General features: G+C 36.9%; 1 protein-coding gene across 6 annotated transcripts in view; it reads right to left on the bottom strand.

Annotated features, from left to right (window-relative positions):
- Window positions 1-2931: 2931 nt before the first annotated feature.
- The window catches only part of HERC2 (HECT and RLD domain containing E3 ubiquitin protein ligase 2), a 102987-nt gene continuing 84872 nt past the window's right edge, over window positions 2932-21046 (bottom strand). For all 6 annotated transcript variants that reach the window (XM_083855537.1, XM_083855535.1, XM_083855538.1 and 3 more), the window contains 14 exons: window positions 20770-20947; window positions 19778-19939; window positions 18595-18686; window positions 17577-17716; window positions 16379-16566; window positions 15521-15718; window positions 13789-13872; window positions 9400-9541; window positions 8447-8641; window positions 8237-8349; window positions 7154-7344; window positions 5304-5409; window positions 4557-4769; window positions 2932-3939 (listed from right to left, as the gene is read on the bottom strand). In XM_083855537.1, coding sequence (XP_083711663.1) covers window positions 3667-3939; window positions 4557-4769; window positions 5304-5409; window positions 7154-7344; window positions 8237-8349; window positions 8447-8641; window positions 9400-9541; window positions 13789-13872; window positions 15521-15718; window positions 16379-16566; window positions 17577-17716; window positions 18595-18686; window positions 19778-19939; window positions 20770-20947 — 2275 coding nt within the window. In that variant the 3' untranslated portion in view covers window positions 2932-3666. The remainder of the gene's footprint in view (window positions 3940-4556; window positions 4770-5303; window positions 5410-7153; window positions 7345-8236; window positions 8350-8446; window positions 8642-9399; window positions 9542-13788; window positions 13873-15520; window positions 15719-16378; window positions 16567-17576; window positions 17717-18594; window positions 18687-19777; window positions 19940-20769; window positions 20948-21046) is intronic.

Raw genomic sequence — 21046 nt, forward strand, 5'->3', positions numbered from 1 at the left:
TATGTGTATCAATGCATGCAGCCTGGGGAACAAACACAGGGAACTGGGGCTCTACACCCAGTCAGGAATTAATGATGTCACAGGAATAACCAAAACATGGTACAACAATTCACAAGGCTGTAGGTTCACAGTGGATGGGTACAGGCTAGAGGAAAAGTGGGTGAACATCCACTGAGAATGACATGGGTATTGCCAGGGTTTGTAGAGATGCAGTTAGAAAAACAAAAGCTCACCTTGAACTGAAATTGGCCAGAGATGCACAAAAACCCACAAAAGAGTTTCTTCAGGTATGTAAAAAGTAAAAACAAAAGGAAAACATAGACTTGCCATGCAACAGGAAAGATGAATTAGTTAGTCACCAGCAATGCTTCAAAGGCAGAAGTTCTCAACACTTTTTTCACCTTGGTCTTTACCAGCACTGTTGGGCCTCTGCCCTTTGGAACAAAAATCCAAGTTGATGCAAACACAGACTCACTATCAGTGAATAAAGAGTTGGGGTGTGAACTGTTACAGGAACTCAACCCCTACAAATTGATGGGCTCTGACATTATCCACCTGAGAGTGTTTAAGAGACCTGGCTGACATCATTATGGATGCACTTTCCACAACCTTGGAGAACTATGGAGATCAAGGGATATCCCAGAAGGTAGCAAGGAGGCTAATGTGACCATCTAAAAGAAGGTCTTAAAGGATGATCCAGGAAGTTACAGGCTCATCAGTCTTACTTCAGTCCCTGGGAAAATTATGGAGCAAATCCTCCTGGGAGGCTATTACAAGTCAGATGAAGCCCATGACTGGGAAAAGCAAGCAGGGATTCATGCAGGGCAAATGGCATTTGCCAAACCTGCTCACCTTTTATAACACATTCACTGCCTTGATTGATGTGTGGCGAGTGGTGGACATTGTCTAGTCAATACAAATCAACAGTGTGCTGCTGCAGAAAAGAAACCCAACGAGATACTGGGTTACATCAAGATGGAATCACCAGCACTGATAGAAGTAGTCTTTATTCCACTTGGCACTTGTGAGGCCACACCGGGAATACTGTGCTGTTTGGTCCCTACTGTGAAAAAAAATGTGGACAGGCTGCAGAGGATCCAGAGAAGGACCACAAAGAGGAACAGAGGATTGGGAGGCCTGCCATGTGAGGAAAGGCTGTAACAACTGGGTTTGTTCAGCCTTGAGGAAAGAAGTTTTATGGGAAACCTTATCAATGCGTTTTAGTATGTAAAGGGTGCTTACAAAGCAGATAGACACTCCTTTTTTACAAGGAGTCACATGGAAAAGGGGTAATGGTATTATTCTTGAGGAGATTACTATTAGACAGAAAGTATTTTCACAGAATAATCTCAGCAGGGAGGTGGCAGATTCCCCAACATGGACACTTTTAAGATTCAGTTGGACAGAATGCTGAACCGTCTCATCTAAATTGTGCTTTTGCCAATAAAGGTTGGAAAAGATGCCCCTTGAGGCCCCTTCCAACTTGATAATTTATGAAATGCTGTAAGTCAGGCCACAGGTGACAAGTATCACACTGTAAAAAGGTGCCTGTCACTCTTCTGTTAGGATGGGAAAGCAAAGAAGGAGGCCTAATAAACTTTTACAGTTCAATGCAACTCTATGCAACAATGCAATGTTCAATGCAACAATGCAGACAGATTCCTTACATTAAGCATAATTCCTTTTTGCTTTTCTTGGATAGACAACTGTGTCATTGTTTTTCTTTCTGATAAGCAAGTTATAAACTCCATGTTACAGTAGTCCATATGCTTCTAAAATGGGGCTTGAAATTCAAGAATGGCAATTGAACCTCGTCCAAGACCTTGTACTGAGATTTGGGCATGACTCACTCATCCCCTCTCCTGAAAAGCTGACTACAGAATCTCTTTGATAGAGTCGGATGCCTACAGGGCTCCGGTGTTAGCATGACAAAGGGCAGCAGACGACCACATGAGCACTTCTGTACTACTTCTTCAATCCTTACCCTCAGGAGAAATTCAATCCAGCAGCAAAAATAAGAGGTTTCTTAAAAGTTTTTGAGTTTTGCATCTTGAAGACTCAAAAAGACACAGGATTTTTCACCAGCAGAGAGAAAATTTGGAGGATTGAGCACGGGCCTGACTTCTGGAACCTCCAATGAGATAGAAGATTGGGAAAGGGGCATTTATTGCAAGAGATCTTTAGCACTAAAGAGAGAACTCTAAAGGTAACATTTCAAACCACTGACATCTAACTACCAGTGGTTTCACCATTACACTGAAATATCAAGTTTGTCTCAGGAAAACTTAGTTCATGATCATAGTTAGTATTTAATCTAGTTGGAACAGAGGTCAAATGCACACACTAAAAATGAATCAATCCACTCATAACTGTAAAATGTAAAATTGCAAAATGTTGAATACCCACATATACCTATCCTAATAATTACAGAAGCAACGGTATGGCACCACCTACTAATAGGTTTTAAGGTAAAATATTAGTGCTTTGGCACAATCTTATTCTCCTATTTTGAAAAACTAGTGCATAAACTGTGTGGTCAGGAGCGGGTCACGATCAAAGTGTCCTGTGTCATGACCAGGCCTTGTAAGGTGACTAAATTTTCTCAGTGATACAATGTTACACAAGTGTCACCAGACTCTTCACCTCCTGTTCAGGTACTCATGACACCTCTCCCTTACACTTCCTCAAATTTTTTTCCCAAGGGTCCAAGAATAAATTCACCATTACTGACAGCAGTGGACTTAGGTACAAGTGCATAAACAAGATTTACCTAATCGCTACAATTTACATGTTATCTGGACTTGCTCAAGTTTACTGTAGCTCACAAAATCTCTCTGGTAATGCACGTACTATTGGTGGAGCAGTTTGGTCAAAAGCTGTAAATTGCAGAAACATTTCTTAGCTGTTTCAATGTCATTACCATGAAAAATCACATCCTGGTTCTTAATGTGGCAGAACTTTTATTTAGAGGGAAATTATAACTTTTGCATTTACATGGCACCAATTATATACAGTACACTTTCCATGATAAGAATTATGATGCTGTTCACAGAAAGGTATCAAATTTGAGATAAATAATGCATAAGCTAAAATATACAAACCAGGGGTGGAGGTGAAACTATTGGCCATTTTTAATTATCTATAGAAGAATTTCAAGGAATAATGTTTATTCAATGTTCAAAAACTTTTAACAAACTTCTAGTAAAGTTAATTGAAATATTTATAATACTATTCCGTTGTTGCACAGTATTTCCAATATACAATCAAGAAGATGCACAGAACACAACACTTAATATGAAAAAAACTATTGCACCCACAATTTAAAGGTTTCACTGCCTTTTGGATGCTGCACTACCATATTTATATAAACATTTACAACACTTCAGTAAACACAAAGGTTCTAAATGTAGTGCAGCATTATGGGGGGCCATTTTCAGCTCTTAAAATAAATGTTAAATGCCCATATACTGTGCCATTTATTTTAAGCTGATGGATTAAGCAGTAATCCTTAAGTCCTACTGTGAGTAGCAAACACACTTGCCCCATGTTCACAAGATTACCATCCCTCTGGCTATATAGTCTCTATTCTGAAACCTCAACTGTCCTTGGCTTCATTGTCATTTTGGCATTTTGCCTCAGTGCTTTTAACAACTGTTCCTTGTATTTTCAGTGGCCTGTTAAGTAGTCCTGTGTAGAATCTGAAGCAAAAGAATCTGCATCTTCATTATCAGTCTCGTCACTGCTGTCATCAGCCGCTGGCTCCCCCGTCAGCGCTATGCGGGCGTAGTCATCCGTGTCTATGGACTTGCAGAAGTGAATGGCATATTTCAGTTTTTCCTCTAGCACCTGCTTACAGGAATACCTGGGCAGCTTCAGCAGAAAGAAGCATGTGTATGACTCAGGAAGGAAGTGGTCTGGAGGATTGTATTTATCCAACACCTGTTAACAAATAAAGAAAAAAAAGCATTGTATTTTTTGATTTTTGATTCACTGTCCAAAACACAAGTATCAAAATAATTTCAGCAGTTTGTTATATTTTTGATTCTGATGCTGAAGTTTCTTAAAAGAACACGGGAAGAGGCCAAATACATTTTCCCTCCACTAAATCAATAAATAAAACCAGACATGTATGAGCTGGTTTATGAATATGTGGCTGGGAGCAGATGAGCAAAAAAGATGTCATTATTTCAGAAGATATCAAAAAACAATTTGAAGCTGGTATGGTTTTAATTTAGCTGAAATTATTAACTAAACTGAATGAAATGCTAAATAAATGTCAGCAAGAACAGTTACCTGACAATGGAAAACTATCAAAATTCACAGGAACAAATGGCTGGGAAATTAAATTAACATCCACTTGTCCAAGTCAAGAAGGAAGAATAGCTCTACACGTTATATAACTGTCACAGACATTATTCAACTGTTGCACTGCTGAATCTACAATGTAAAGCTGCAGAACAGTTTAATGAAACCAGGCTTTTGTTATGTCATGCTGCTACTTTTCCACTACCAGCTTTTTAAGATGCCCCCAACTTTCCCCATCCCACACACCTTACCTGAATAACAAAGTCCCTCCCCCTAAAGTCTGCAATAGTCCTGGGCAGCCTTGTTCTGCCCCACACAAAACGCAGGAAGAGAGATCGTTCTGTGTTGGAGAAGGACTCCATCACTTCCCAGAACCACTGTATCAAGGAAGCAGTTGGTTCAATGCCTTTGTAAGTCGCTACAGATTTCAGGAGATGAAGTGGAATATCTGGGCTTCCACATACCTGAAAAATAAAAGACAGTGATAGGCTACACAAGTCAAATCAAGTCAATTACGTGTGATTTTTTCCCCTCCCTTCTTTTAAAACATCTAATCAGCTTTTACTCTGACAAACTGAGCATTCAGATCTTTGAAATGCCATGCAGTCTCCTAGTACAATAATACTATATATACATCTTCCCATCAGGTGACAGTAATGAACTTCTTTCATACTCCTGAATTTAGAACAAGTATCTCCAATTTCCTTTATAGAACACTGGCATGAGATCACTGGCATGTGGTCTTGGTTTTGCTTGTTTGTTTCTTCCTGAAATCATTCGTTACAACATTGGTCAGCTATGTCAAAATAATTTTATTAACACCAAGAGGGCAATAAAACATTTAAATAATTTTTTCTGGTCTTTCCTTGAACTGATGTTTTCAACCACACAGTAATCATTGTAAATAGCATTTAATGTGGGGTTTATATTAAAAAAAAAAGAGTGAATAATCTCACTCCAAGTTAGTCTGACAGAAGTAACAAAGCAGAAATTGATACCATCGTTTCCAGTTCATATCCTGTAAAGAGTGAAAGTAGAGGAACTGGAACAACACGGGCCATCCCCTCACGAACTGCTGCAACCTGTTCATCAAATTCGTGAAGCCTGTAAAGAAACATTTTCAGAGTTTCTGTGAATGCAATTTCCAGCAATTACTTATAGCAATTTCTGTGTTATCAAAGCAACCTTAACCATTCTTCTCAAATGTCTAGTCATGTACTAAAGAACATTAACAAACATTTATTATAAGATACTTGACTTTCTACACTAATTCCTATTGCACAGCAAGCTCAATATGGAGGAGATATCTCCCAGTGTTTTAGGTATTTTATTTTCAGTATTATTCATGTGCCATGCCTAGCAAAAACAAACCAATATCCCATTGGAAAAATACTCTCTTGGAAAAAGAGTGGCTGTATCTTGAAAGTCTTAACAAAAAAAAAAAAAAGGATCTGTACTAAAATAGGATGTCTGAGAGGACAGTAAGTTTTTTTTATTTCAAGACAGGCTCAGGTAAGTTACATTTTGCTGCTTTTGATGCCACACATGATGTCTGTTTGGCTTATTTTTTTCCCTGTCAACTAATTTCTGAGATGTTTTACAGAGCCCTCCAGAGCAGACACACATCTCTTACAAGGGCTGTCTTCAGGCTAGTCATGACCAAATAAACAAAGATGTTGGGACAAGTTTGATCTTTTGCAACTACTTTTCCACATGGATTCTATTCAGGTGCTAGTTCTCCCTCTCAAGGATTTCTTATAGTTAAAAAACTTGATACTTAACCTTTAAGTGTTTCTCCACAAAGCCTTTTAACTGTAAAATGCTTTAGAAATGTTCATGTTCTCTGAGGACAGCCAAAACTGGCAAGAGAGCAAAGACATTTCTTCAAAGGACTATCAGCTTCAAATGAGACCTCTCTCCTTACTGTCAGAAATAGGTCTAAGCAGTGGTTCATAACCACTTACAGTGGGGAAAAAAAAAAAAAAAAAAAAAAAAAAAAAAAAAAAAAAAAAAAAAAAACTAAGGCTGTAATTCGTAATTATTAGCAGGTGCTTTAACTATGAACTAATAAGCAAGTATGTAAGATTGTGATGATACAGTCTTGCTCAAGCACTCTCTAAAGAAGAGGAATATGGTTGAATCAAACAAGCCTGAACCAGTTTCTTATCCAAATTATCTAAATTTACATATTTCAGTAGGCACTAGTCCCACTGCTTCAGATACAAGATCTTTATGATTGTTTCTGAGATGCACTCATCTAGATTAGCTACCTGGCCACATAAGCAACCAAAGGCCAGTCTTCTCAAACACCAAGGAGTTATTTCCCCACTGACTTCTGTACAGTCCTCAGCTTGTGGCACCCATGGGTGCGCATCAGTGCCTACCCAAGGAATGAACATTTTGGTTTGTACATTCCAACTTGGAGTAAGTATTCAGCCGCTGCTGCCCTTGACTGCAGCTGATGATAGGAAAAGGTATGAGTGCAGCAGTACTAGATTTAAGCTCTCTTCACAAAGAGCTTATTGATCAACCTTATTACTTTAGCCCACAGGAAGAATTAGATGCATGGGATATTTCTCCACCTGTAAAACGGGCTGCCAAAACTGCTTAGTCAGGACAAATCTAGAGGCACACCTGCTCATTTATTTTGCTTCCTAAAAATTAAGTTTAAGATTTTTCTCCTTGGATACAGTAAGTGAATTCAGAAAATCAACACTGCAATCATATGAAAATATTAAAATATGTGTATATGACAGGCCAAAGTAGCATATTGTTTAAAAGCTGACTTATATTTTTGAAAACAAAATGCATGTTCATACCAGTAATTTTAATGATTTATTCAACAAACCTGTAGTTTATTGCCAGTCTCACATATTCTGCTCTGTTATCCAGTGTAATATGGGTGTACTTGGAACTCAACTGAATATCTTGACCACTTGCATTAGGCACAGTGAATGGGAGGCTCATAGCTTCAAATTCTTCTGAAGTAGCTTCATTGTCTCGAATGTACATAAGTCCAGGAATAAAATCTTTATCAACCTTTGAAAGTAGGAAACCCGAGTTAAAGTCAGTTTACTAGCACTATACAACAGCATCTCCTTCATACCAAAAGCAGTGCATTCATAATGTGTCACTCACCAAAAGCTTTGACTAATGTCTGACCACAATACATCCTACTCGAATTCAAAGCAATAAAATGGCTTAGTACTTTACAAAATTTCCTTATGTTGGATGTGGGAGAGTGCATGTATTCTAGATTTCAATCTTTTTGAAGGGCATTTCCCAAGAAAATGTATCATATAAGAAAATGGATTTAAAAGCTTAAAAGCATCATCATCCCTTCCAGCACTAAGTTTGGTACAAAAGGAATCCCCTCACTGAGACAAGTGTATGACCCAATGCTTTTATAGGAAGTACATTTCTACATGACAGTATTTGAGAAGGAACTTTTCTTCATAATGAAGACCTAAGTATTGCTCCACATTTACTGAGCTCAGTAAACAGAAACTGAAAGCTTGTGACATTCAGTATGTGAGCACAAACTAGTAACAGTTAAAACTTACTTTCCTCTACTTCAAAACAGTGCAGGCATCTGTCCCCAAATCAGTTATCACATCTTGGTACAACGGACAGTAACAGCTACAGAAAGGTCTACTGGGATGTAGGAATTGAACCACAAAGATTCCCTAGTCAAACCCGTGAGAAGATTTGAGAATGCTCTAGAATTCAAATAGAGTACTTAACTACTCTTGAACAACTTAAATTTACAGTTTTAACAGTCAGTACAAATGATCCCTGTATAATGGTTCAAAATAAAAAAGGCCAGTCAAACAAGCACATAAAAACCAGGGAGACCAATCACTTGAGAATTTTATGGTAGAGTCTGCTTGTCTTCTGTAAGCTATATCCTACCCGGGAACTTCCTTCTCACCTCACTGAGATCAGCAATTGTTAGGTTCATTCCTGCAAGCTGTTTCCACACTGGCTCAGCCAGGTTGAGGCTCAGAGGGCTGCCAGTCCGGATAGCAATGCCCAAAAGTACACCTGTAAGTTTAAACATTTTTTATTGGTTTTGTCAGATTCTCAGTATTCTGGCTATACATAAAGCACACAGAATGTCACAAAGTTGCCAAGAAATTACCAAGAAAGCGAAACATGTTCATATGCAGGAGTGACTTAGCAGCAGGATTTAGTAGGAAACAATCTCTGTTTGCTCCAGACTCATCTCTTCCATTTGGTGTCACAATTAACAGAGGGGTCAGCCCATTCTGCAGTTCTTCACACATTTCTGCTATTGATTCACTATAACCTCCACCACAATCATCCACAGATTCACCTTGGAGAAGAAAAAAGGCTCAAAATTAAATATTCTTTCACAAATAACTGAACCATTGAAACAAACTATATTTCCTCTCTGGGGATAATTAAGTAAACAAAAGTTTACTAAAAGCTGCAGTGTTGTATCCCTTCATATCAAAACCCTAGAAGTCTGGCTCCATATTCGGATGATTCCAGTTCATTGTAAAACATATTATTTGGACTACATGACATATCACAGTGCCAAAAATACTATTTTAAAATATTTTCTGCTGTATGCTAATCACAATAAAATACAACAGAAATAGAAAAGGAATAGTGTTGCTTTTTCATGAGTGGCATTTTATAGTAGGTACGTTTTATTTAGTCCATATACAATAGCTAGAATGGCTCTTCAATCTAAAATATTAAAAATCTCAGAGTCATAGGTGAATTGTAAAAACAACCCTACCAGCAAAACTAGCTAGCCAGGATTATTTTCAAATTCAGAGAGCTGAAAAATTAGGCTTAGGTTTTGAGAATGTTTGTTGTAAGAAGAAGAATTGCCCCAGAACCTGAAGAAAATTACAGACACCCTTCCATTAATCTTGAGGGGTTTCATAAAATCATTTTGTAAGGTTTTTTACTTCCCAACATTTTAAGCACCTTCCTCTGCCAACACATACACTGTTCTTCTGGATCCCTTTTGTCTGTCCTTCAGGTTCTCCAAAAGAGTAAATCCCAAGAAAACTGCAAAGTGCAAAGTAAGAAGGGGTGGAGTGTTGAGAATTTTCTTACCAACAAACTTGACTTTCCAAACACGATGAGGAAGCAGAAGGCTATCAGGGCTAAAGGAACTCATTTTAGCACACATCTGTCCAAATACTGACTTTGTACCATCAGGTCCAGCCAGTCCTCCTTTACTCCTGGAGCGTTTTACCTATTGAGCACATTATAAAAGTCACTGTAAGAACATATTTCAACTGGCATCACTGTGCAGATAAATAAGGAATTTTCAGTCTCCTGACCACCAAAACCTTATCTTTAATTTCCAAGCATTCTTTGGTCATCTGTCACCAATCAGCACTAATCATCTGTTCACCTTTAAAGGAAAATGTAAAGACAGAGGGATAGCAAAGACCAAGTCTGACGATAAAGACTTCTTTTGTTTCTAAAGAAGCAGCTGATGACTTGGCTAATTCAGTTTTTCTGATTTCAGTCCATTTAGTTAATTCATCCTATCTTTACTCATAGATTCAACTGACAAATCTGGGTAATTTTTTCTCACATGAGACAGGTTAGAGACTGTCCTGTTGGCCAGAAAACTGACTATGTGTTATTCTTCTATTCATTAATAGTAATGACAAAATATGCATCTATGATACTTACTAGGAGCCTCTAAAATGAGTAAATACTACCAAAATACATATATATAGATACACAGGTAATGTGTTCTTAGGCACCTACAAAAAAAGTGCATTTTAAGATTTGATGGAGATCCCTAAGACTGGCATGCAAGTAAATTCCCATGGATTTTGCTGCAAGAGATACACACAAAGAGGGTAAGCACACAAAAAGTATTTCACCAGTATAGAGAGGAAAGAAATGAAAAGCGAACCGAGAGCTGAAGAAACACAAGGCCTTTTTTTCCTGCTTGGTGTTCTGCAATTTATCTTTTCAATCTGTCCTGAGTCTGAATGGACTCCTACATGCACACAGATCACCAATATCCATGAGACTGTTCATTCAGAAATAGCGGAAACTTACCCATTATATTTAGGCACACAGCTACTGGATCTCAAAATCCAGTGGTTCTCATGCTGTGTATTTCTGATGGGTTTGGGTAAAACAACCACCAGATTTCTTTTTGGTTTTTGTGAAAGGCTGAGACACTCAAATCCTCCTCATGTATAAGATGCTCTCTATCAATACAAGCTGGTTTTAATTCAGTGGATTTCTGAGAATTTGTATGCCCAAGAAGTTTTAAATTGAGAAACTTTGTATTAGTCTTAAGCACTTGAAAAATATTGGCCATCCTATGAGACTCTCTTCAACCCAGAAGAATTCTCTCCCAGAAGCTGGGAGAAGTCTAGTACATAAAGCCATGCACTCAAACACTAACAAAAAGGGTTTACAAAAAGATGACAGCTTCTAAGTTGGAATCAGCTAAGAGGAGAAATATATACAGTTAAGACAGATCTATGAAGAAAACAAACACAATTTCAAGATAGGTCACAAAATAACCAGAAGAGGTAGCGAACTATCACTGTAATAATTCTAAAAGCACAGACACAGTTCTCACTTGTACCTTGAGTTTCAGCTTTCTATGCTCAAACTTAAATGTTACAGAATAAACAAGAGTATAAAAAGATGAAGTGTAGAGAAAAGACTATTCTACACAAGCAGACAAAAAAACTTTAGCCTGATCAGTGTAGGAAAATGAAGGCTATCATGAAATGAGTATTCTTTAAAAGCACATCTGATAGAGGAGAAAGACAATAACCAAGAAGGAGGGATGTTATTTAATTTGAAATGACACCCAAAAAGAACAAACCATTAATTCATTAATATGTAGTGCCTCCTTGAAAATCAGATCATTTTTACTCATCATGTTAGTGAGACTCCTATAACCCACATTTCATAAGGTGTCTTTGTACAGAGGAAGAAACTAGTCTTAAAGTGGTACTTCATATATTCAACATATCACATTCCTCCCTTGAGAGTAAAGAACATTAAACCAGGAGATTCTTTGCCATATTACACTCATGAAAGTAGACATTCTCCTTAATAACTGAAATTCATTTCCTTTTGAAAAGGAAGAAATTCCTTTCAACTGCTGTGCAAAGATGTGTTTTAACAGCATTATGTAAGTATCTGCTTACAGGTCAAAACACACTGTCCATTTGACATTGCATGAACTACACCACAACTTAAACACTAGGAAAATCTGATCTGCAAGTAACAGGGTCAGTAAGTAAACCTGAGCACTGGAACCCTGTCTAGTCATTTAACTGTTAGCTCACTTCTGGCTTAGTTTTTGACTGTTTATATTACACCTTTCCAGAACTGAGCTCAGGTGCTGTTTTGGAACATTTTACTTAATGCCTATTCCAGAAAAGTAGTATGGATAAATCTGCATGAAATTTGGTTTCTTCTGCCCTATGCAGTCCTCCAACAGCATCTCATACTGCTTCTGTGCATCCAAGCTTGCCTCCATGCTACAGCTCAAAGCATAAAATACCTACAGTCCATTTTATGCTATAGAAACACTAGGCTGGCACTTAGTTGAGTCACAGAAGAGCCTTCACACTGTTTTTCACATACTCTGAGCAGATAAACTACAGAAAACTACCATGTCCCACTATTACAAGGCTCCCAACAGAAAAGACCCAGGGCCAGAAGTATGTAAAGTGAATGTGATCTACTCTAAAGGAATCTGGTCCCTGTAACACCAGACCCCAGGATAAGGGAGTGCTGCTTTGCTTGGGTTTACACGGCTATTATGTTCGGTTCAGGTGCTTCCAAAGAAACCACTAACCAAACAGCAAGGCTGGCTGAGAAGTGTTGTAAAAGACAAGTCAATACCTGGAAAACAAGTTTAAAAACTCATATGGTTTTTTATATCAAGGAAGATGAAGTGAACTGGCTGCACCATATAATCTATCAACTGCAAGAAGAGTCTTCTGAAAGCCAAGAGGTCTTAAAGTCCAGCTGCACTTTAACTTACAACTGCAAATAAGATGAAATTTATTAACACTAACATTTAGCTTTTTTGAGACTATGTAAAGCAGCCTTGAATCTTCAATTAAATATTACAAAGGATCAACAGTTTCAGAATCCACATTTTCATTGTGAGTAAAAGCTAACTCATGATATTGTAAGCCATATCTGTACTGTGTAATCAGGCCACATTATGAACATGACCTTTTTTAGTATTCATTTGGCTAAATTGACAGAGTTAGTTACAGCAATATTTTATTTTCCCCAGAAGCTATGAAGGGAAGCTGCCAATTCTTTCCTAAGGTTCAAGACAGATTTAAGTAACAGATAGCAGAGAAATACAAGAAAAAGCGTATCTCAATTAATGAAGGAGGACACTAGGAAACTATCCCAAAACCTACTCATCACTAGTTTCCTGCTTAAATTACCAGCAATATTTATTGGACTTTTTTGAATTCACACATTTAAAAAGTAATTTAAAAAATCTCTGGTACTCTTTTCAGCTTCCCAAATACAGTTGGACTCAATGAGTAAAACTTAGTGATTATATGATTCTAATAAACTAGAACAACACAGTCACAGAATATTGGTACAAAAAATTTTAAATGCCCATGGAAAATTGCAAAGAAGTAGAAACACGGTCCCATCAAAACAGGATGCATTTCTGTTCACTAACAGAAAATAACAAGTTTAAATTTTCACAATTTCTCCACTCTAATCTCACAAATGGTAATGGTTTTGCAATATTAAGGGGGGAAAAAAACTCCACCACAACAGGAAAGAAACGCATGAGGAATCTAAGATCAGGCTGCAATTCATTTAACTGAAAACAGTGTTTTACTATTCTGTGTTACAGAAGTATCTACGGAAAAAAGGCATATCTAGCCTAAGGCACAACATTACAGTTTCTAACATCAATGATAAAGAAAAAAGCCTTTTTGTATCAAAGATTACTGCAATCAATATGACTACATGTGATGACCAACAAAGGACAAGTTTATCATCCTGAATTTTAATTACATTCAAGAGCTTTCTTTCTTTGCTTTTTTTATTCTTACCCTTCATTTCTTTTTCTTTTTTTACCCTTCATTCATTTGCTGAGCATTTGGAAAGGTAAGAAAAGCATCAGAATCACTACCCTCTTAAACTATGTAACGTAGTGAGTTTTGAAAAGGTAGTCCTTTATCAAGGACATACTTTGCTCCTTAAGAGTCTAAATCATTCACTTAACATTTCAACAAGTGTCACTCTCTCCCCAAACAACTGCAGTATGGATAAAAACATACTGAAAAGAATATAAGCAGCCCTAAAACTGCAGTTATTCTTCTTTATTGTTTGATTGTCTGATAAAAATTCAATTCTTTAGCATTCAGATACCAAACAGCTGAAACAAAGAAAGAGCTTTGACCAAAGCAGGACTGTGGTCTAATCATGGAGAGAGTGAATCAGAACTTCAGTTGAAGATACCTGTATCCTGTTGAGCTCCACCACTGGCCCGTGCTGACGATCTCTCACCATAGTAGCTTGCACAACTTTTCTGAAAGCTGCCTCCTAAAAAAAAACAAAAAACCAAACAGATAATGGCAAAACTGAAATCAAGTAAGAACCCTGCACACATTTTGTAGATAAACACATAGTTCAACCCAAGAAATAAAAGCGCACCTGAATATGAAGGTGCTAGACGTAAGTCAGTGATCAAGTTATTTGTGCTAAAGTTTCATGTCTGAAACAGTGGGGATACTAAAAAAGTAAATAAGAAAGTCCCATCTGTGTCACTTAAAACCATAGCTTGAAAGGTTGCACTGCACCCAGATACAATTATTAACCAACCAATGTATTGCTGAGTACAAGTATAAATTAGTTTATACCAGAAACTAATTATATAGAGAATAATTAACATCAGAGAATGACAATCAAAAAAGCTAAAGATGAGATTATCTTGCTATGGAAAGCAATAAATAAAGTATCTGAGGTTCCCTCACTAAATATTTGGATATAATTTTACAGTCAATTTCAATCAAGATTAGGAAGATTTTCAAGTCTTGACTTAATGCTTAGATATGAATATGGCATCACAATCTCTGATGTCTCATGAATGCTTCTGATGTATTTATGCCTGATATCCCATTTTGTCTTATGTCTGAAGCCTTTCTGTAACTATTCTGCAGACTCAAGTAGATTAGGTTGAATGTGCCTCCTGCACACACATTCTTACACGTAACATTACATATGTAAGGACTCAGAATTAACAGCATTAACAAATAAAAGTCTCATGAATGGAACAGCAAGGATTTCCTTTCTAGTTTAGGTTTTTGATGACTTCCCTTGGTCTGTGAAGTATGTACACAGCTTGGTTGTTCTACTACACAATTTTACTGGAGTCTAGAGAAAGAGACCCTGAGACAATAGATGCTAAGAAGCCTAGTTACAGGCCATGTGTCTTATTTAAGGACATAGAACAGCACTGCAGGGGGAAACTTATCTTTGAAAAGAGAACTGGTTATCTCCCAGCAGATTCTGTCTGTTTGTATAATGTTTTCTTTTTCAGTTAGACAAATTACTGTGACAGTGAGAAAAATTCAGACCCAAAATGGATGATTATACTGAAGGCAAATCCTGTTTTTATGGCTTATCGGATCTGAAGTTTTGACTAAGTGTTGCAGCTTTGAAGCATTACAGTTATTTACATTTTCTCATGACTGACTTAACTACAAAAAACCCTTTTTACTACCACTTGAGATTGAATTCCTAGGTACTCTGTTTTCACTTTGAGCTCAGTCTAAAACAAGTTTGTACCTGCACAGAGCTTTGCATTAACTAGTATTATCATCTGACCTTGATAACTGAAATACAAACAGGTATGAGTTGGTCATTGTCTGGTATCCTGCATTTTTTCCAGGATATCACCCATTTAATACTCTAGAAGAATTCAGCTATACTACAAACTGAAGATTTACAGTGTAAACCTTTTTTCAAGATCAACACACAAAAGCATTATGATGAAGAATTGAGAAAATAACTGTAGAAAGAACACCAAGAAAGAAGCCTGCATCAGACTGCAAATATCTCATACACAACATACAGAAGAAATGGAGATACACAGTTCTTTTTTCTTCAGAAACAACTTAAACAGCATTTCTCTCTGTTATGGCTACAAATCTCTCTCTTAGAAACATTTTAATATAAACATTTTAATCACCTTTCCCTGTGATATCAGTATTCCCCGTAATGTGTCAAACCCGACTGAGGGTCCTTGGCCAGTTTCATCAAGTCTTCCTTCAAGATCAAACATTGGAATGCAAGGACAGAAGAGTTCTGAAATGTGATGCAGGAGCAGAAGTCTGTTTCTTAATGAAATTATGGGAATTTCCTGTAGATGATTGTACTCCATAGGAACCTATAATAAGGCAATGATATCCAAATGTAAATTAGAATTATTATATACTTTATTGTATTCAACAGAACAACAATCTTTAGATTTGCAGGTAAACTTGTCTTAGAAATTCAAGTATTTGCTTATTCACACTGTCAAAACTTCATACATGCAGTTCAGTTGTTTATAAAAGATACTAACAGCATCCATCAAAACTGAACCAAGTATTATGTGATGCCTAGAATACAAATGCTGTTCCATATTTTACAATTTATCCATAAACAAATACATTTTACATCCTGTCATCACTACTTCCAGGCATAGCTGAAATACAGAATATTCAAAAAACATGCCTTCTCAATATAAAGGAAGCAACTAAGAACTCCCTTGGAAGGCATAACATTTTCATAGCTGCAAGGCAGAATTAAATTCCTGCCAATTTTCAAACTGAGTTACTGTTTCACATTTGGATTAAAAACTGAATGAAGAGGCTTTTTCAGCTCAGAAAAATGGAATTCTTCAGAAATACTGAAGTAAAACAAAGTAACTGGCTCAAACTTGAAGTCAAACCAAAGCACACTGAGCTTATGCAGGGATTTGGAAAGGAAATACATCTACTACAAGGTCAGCAATAAGCACACTGAGTATGTTTAAAATCTGAATTCAATAAGCCAAAAACATTACCTGTGTAGGCAGCTTGCCAGCATTAGCAGGTTTACTGGTTGACCAAGCTAAAGTATGTGCTGAGCCACAGGCTACTCTGTTGATCTTTTTACCCTGAAGCGCTGCAACCAGGCGTGGTCTTTGGATGGCATTAGTTGTTCCATCTCCAAGCTGCCCCTCATCATTATCTCCCCATGTATACACTTCCCCTAAACCAATAAAAATAATTTATTATCCTCAGGCTAATATACAACCTTTTTATAAAATTATCAATTATTTAACCAGATAAGGCCTTGGGCTGTAGACAAGATTTCTGTGACTGATGGTCATCCTGAAATCCACTATTCAGTGCAGATAAATCTTGATTGACACAGTCAGGTCCACAGTCTCTACAGAGCAGCTAGCATAAGATGTATTTCTTTCCTCATAGTTTGTATAACTGAAAGGTTCTACTCCAGAACAGGAGATGGTAGAGCACCATACTCTGTAACAGAACTCCAGGAAAGCCTGTATTTGATAGTTTCATAACAAAAGCCAATATGAAAAAAAATATTTAAAAGGCTTAATTTTTGTGTAAGACAAAAATGCTATAATAAACTGTATTACTAAACAAGATAATAAAATAGGTCCTTGCAAAATAATTGGGGAATACTTTTAAAGTAACAACCTCAATCCTGAGCATTGTTTTTCTGCAACTATATTCATTATTCACATCCATTTTTGGCATCTATATTTCACTAGCACCTATAAAACTCTCATTTGTGCAGACTTGTTAATTGTGAGAGTGAATCTGCTACAAGGAACACTCACTATCCCAGGCTGCTATGTAAGAAGCAATATTGCTTGTGCAGTGCTTCATTTAGCAAGTTATATACCTCAAGAAACTCATAGGACCCTGAAAAAAAAAAAAGCCAAGTCCAATGCTACTGCTTGATCATTCTGTAATCACCTTTGGAGCTCCATATTTTTCTTTGATCATCAGTGCTTATGCAACTTGAATTCATTAATTTTCATTATTTTAGTTTTATGTGATCACTTAAAATCAATGGCACACTTGCTGCTCAAGTAATATGCAGCACTGCAAATACAAAATACGTCCATGCACACAGAGAACCAGCATTTTTAGCAAGGACAACCTGCCAACAGTTGACTGAAAGATAAAGTTTCAATATTTTCAAATTCAGTACTAAGAACTAGGTAAATTATTTTATTTTTATACCATCTTCAGTGCAGCAAACACAGTGCAAAGATCCCGTGGCAATTGCAATAACTTTCTTTCCTTGCAGTCCCTGCACTTGTCGTGGTCTTCTAACATGGTCATCAGATCCATGGCCTAAGCGATGATAATCTCCCTTTCCCCTGCACAGAGAAATCAACATTTAAAAACTGTTTTAACTGTGGAAAAAAATGTAATGACAGACTATGTCTCACATTTGACCCGTCGATGTACTTATAAAGTCCAACACCAAAATATTCTCCAAACATTCAACATGAACCATCACTATTTGTACAGATGTAATTCTCCTCACACAGTACAGATTCTTACACATCCAATACAATATTCCTGCTTATTCTGGGTAGTTCCTTTTATCACTTTTCCAGAGAGTGGTCTTTATTTTTAACTCTTAAAGTATTTTCAAGTCAAGTATTAAAAACATTTGTCTGCAAAAACAGTGTATTAACTTATCTCAGAGACTGGAACTTCATACAGCTTACGGATACCTGGATGTCATACAAACAAGGTAGCTCAGGGAAACTGGGAAGGTATTTTGCTAATTCTTTTTAAACATTTCAGTCTAGCAGTTTAAACTACCAAATTTGGAATGGTGTAAGGAAGATTAAAACAGTGATTTCTAAAATCAAATTCTCAGACAACAGGCACAAGCTAGACACAATTTTTATAATGCATGAGAATGTTATTTATGCTATTGTCTTCTGCCCTGCATGGCACCCCATGCTTATAATGCTACTGACATCCTAATTTCTGCATCTTGCAGTGGGCAGTGTCTGGAATGACAACTCTATGTTTAGGTTTCCAAGACAAAATACTTGCATTTTTCATTCATGCCACTAGAAAATGTTCCCCAAAGTGGGGGATTTTATTACTAATCAGGACGCAGGAACTCAAAAAATTTTCCAAAGAGAAGATCAAAACAGTGAAGGAAGTGTAACACTGATATCTGTTACAGACAAGGTGACATCTAACACTGCAGAAATAACAAATACAGAATACTCACCATGTATACACAGCTCCAGATTTGGTAAGGGCCACAGAAAATTGTGATCCACATTCTACTTTAACCACTCCAAGACCTGTGAGGGAATCAATCTAGAAAAATAATATCAAATAAAAATGAAATTAGTTAATTAAGGAGCCTGTAGACTGAACTGTCTTAAGTAAAATATAACACACTACTGTATGTCTGTAGGTATATTTACAAATTCAAATGTTTTGTAGATGATTTAGAAGAATGCCACTCCTTTCATCTGTTTACCATTTACTGCTTAAGTACTAAAAAGAAGCTCAAATTTCACAAACTGTTGAAGATCAACTCTAGTATGTTTTGCCCATAGTTACTCTGCAATTGCCCGGAGTAGAAATGATAAGGCTTTATCTACTAACACTCATAATCATCCTTAGCTTGTATGACATGGATGCGACACAATAAAAATATTTCTATCTCCAGCATACCTTTCCTATTTATTCTGTGTAGGACCTTATGCTGCTTTACCATCAGTCCTATGGGATGGGACTGATTACAAAACATAAACAAGCTACTTTTGCATTATGTTACATCATGCCAGAAACATTTGGAAACAGAATGGGGTTATCTGCATCCAAGTAATTAAGTGTGAATCTGGATTTAGGATCTAAAATCCACTGTGCACAGGTATACACAGTGACAGACATCTCTCAAACACAAGCAACATTCACATTCATAACAAATGCTGAAATTCAAATTTAATGGATATGTGGATTTCATCCATAACGTGAAGAAATTCCAAGTCAACCATGCATTCACAGAAAGGGTTTAATATAGAGTAAGATTACTTTTCAATTAACTGATATCCCTTTCTGGACTGACCTTATAACTATTGTAAATTTATTAACACAATGAAACAAGAAGATTTCTTGGCAAAACCTAATGTTTTGATGGAAACCAAAATTAAAATGAGAAATATTATTTAAACCAGCAATATTTTTCAAAGAAAAACATTCAAGTGCAACTTTAACAGTCAGCACAAAGTTTAAAGTCTTATTATTGTAGCCCACAAAATTTATTCTTAACCACCAGAAGAATCCTGATGTTCCAGGATGGATGAAAGTTCACACATATTGACAAATCTGTCTCCAGCATTCTCCACCAACATCATAGTTTCTAGAGAGATTAGAGAGATGAAAAAATTACACAGAAATACCTTCATTGGTACTTTACAGCCATCGCTGCCTCCTCTCCCAAGTTTTCCATAATCTCCATCACCCCAGGACCAGACTGTATCATCATCAGTGAGGCACAGTGTCTGTGCATCTCCACTGCCACAGGCTATATCAATCACACGGTAACCCTGGAGAGCTTCCACCTGCAATGAGATCACCCATTTTTGTTCACTGTAAAAGACCCAGTTATTTAGTTTCACAAAAGATGACAAACTCAGCTTGGAGAGGTGATGACTGGAACTACAAGTCTGAAACAGCACAGGAACAAGGAAATAAAGACAAGCCTAAAAAGCTTTGCTCTTTTCAAACAGCAAAATGAAAACCAACTATGTATTTTAAATACAGGATTTTTTTTTTAATTGCTGAACTAGTTGAATTTTTTTACCTCAATGTCAGAGAAAACAATATAAAACATCTAAGGTTATCAAAGACTATTCTGTTGAAATAATTTCAGGCACTCTGGGCATGTGCTGAATACATTAAGGGGGGAAAAAAAAGTCTTATCTTCAAATGGTCTTTTACTAGTTTACAAGTTTTGAACACTTGCATCATAATCGGAATTTAGTCGACATCTTTTGAAATGATGCCACCTAGTGATGAAGTATGGGATTTGGAATGACAAAGTAAAAAGGTTGGTGACCCACATACATCACATCCTTCCTATCCTTGCCACTACTTGAAATAGATTCCAGGTGGAAAAACCCATCATTCAAAGCAGCATGAAACTTCACTTATTTCTTTAATTTTTCCTTAAATCTCTAAAATAAATTCCTTGTAAGCTGTGTGGTGACCACTAGCAAAGTTTTGCAATTCCTGTTTCATTTTATCCTTTCAATCATGGCAGCTTATTTATTTCTTACAAATACATGCCACTGTTTTGCCCTTCCATTCTTTGTAAGCAGAAATGCAAAAAGCTATAAACCAGAAGGTATTAACTGGATGAAAACTGTTGAGTACTCAAAAGGTTTCTTACTAGTTTAGGTTTTAGTTGGTCCTCACTATCTCCATGGCCAAGGCGTCCATACCGTCCCTTTCCCCATGTGAAGAGGTCTCCTGCAGCTGTGATACAAGCGCTGTGTGCTCCCCCAGCAGCAATGTCAACCACTTCTATACCTCTCAGAGACTCGATCACACGAGGGCGGTCACACGGGCTGAAAAGAAAACATCTATCTAGACAAAACTTCTGGGATAGACCACTCACATTCACCAGTGTATGGAGAGTCCTCTTTTAAAATGAGAATGCAGACATC

The sequence above is a fragment of the Zosterops lateralis genome (genome assembly GCF_965231275.1).
Source record: "Zosterops lateralis genome assembly, chromosome: 2".
NCBI classification, from domain to species: domain Eukaryota; kingdom Metazoa; phylum Chordata; class Aves; order Passeriformes; family Zosteropidae; genus Zosterops; species Zosterops lateralis.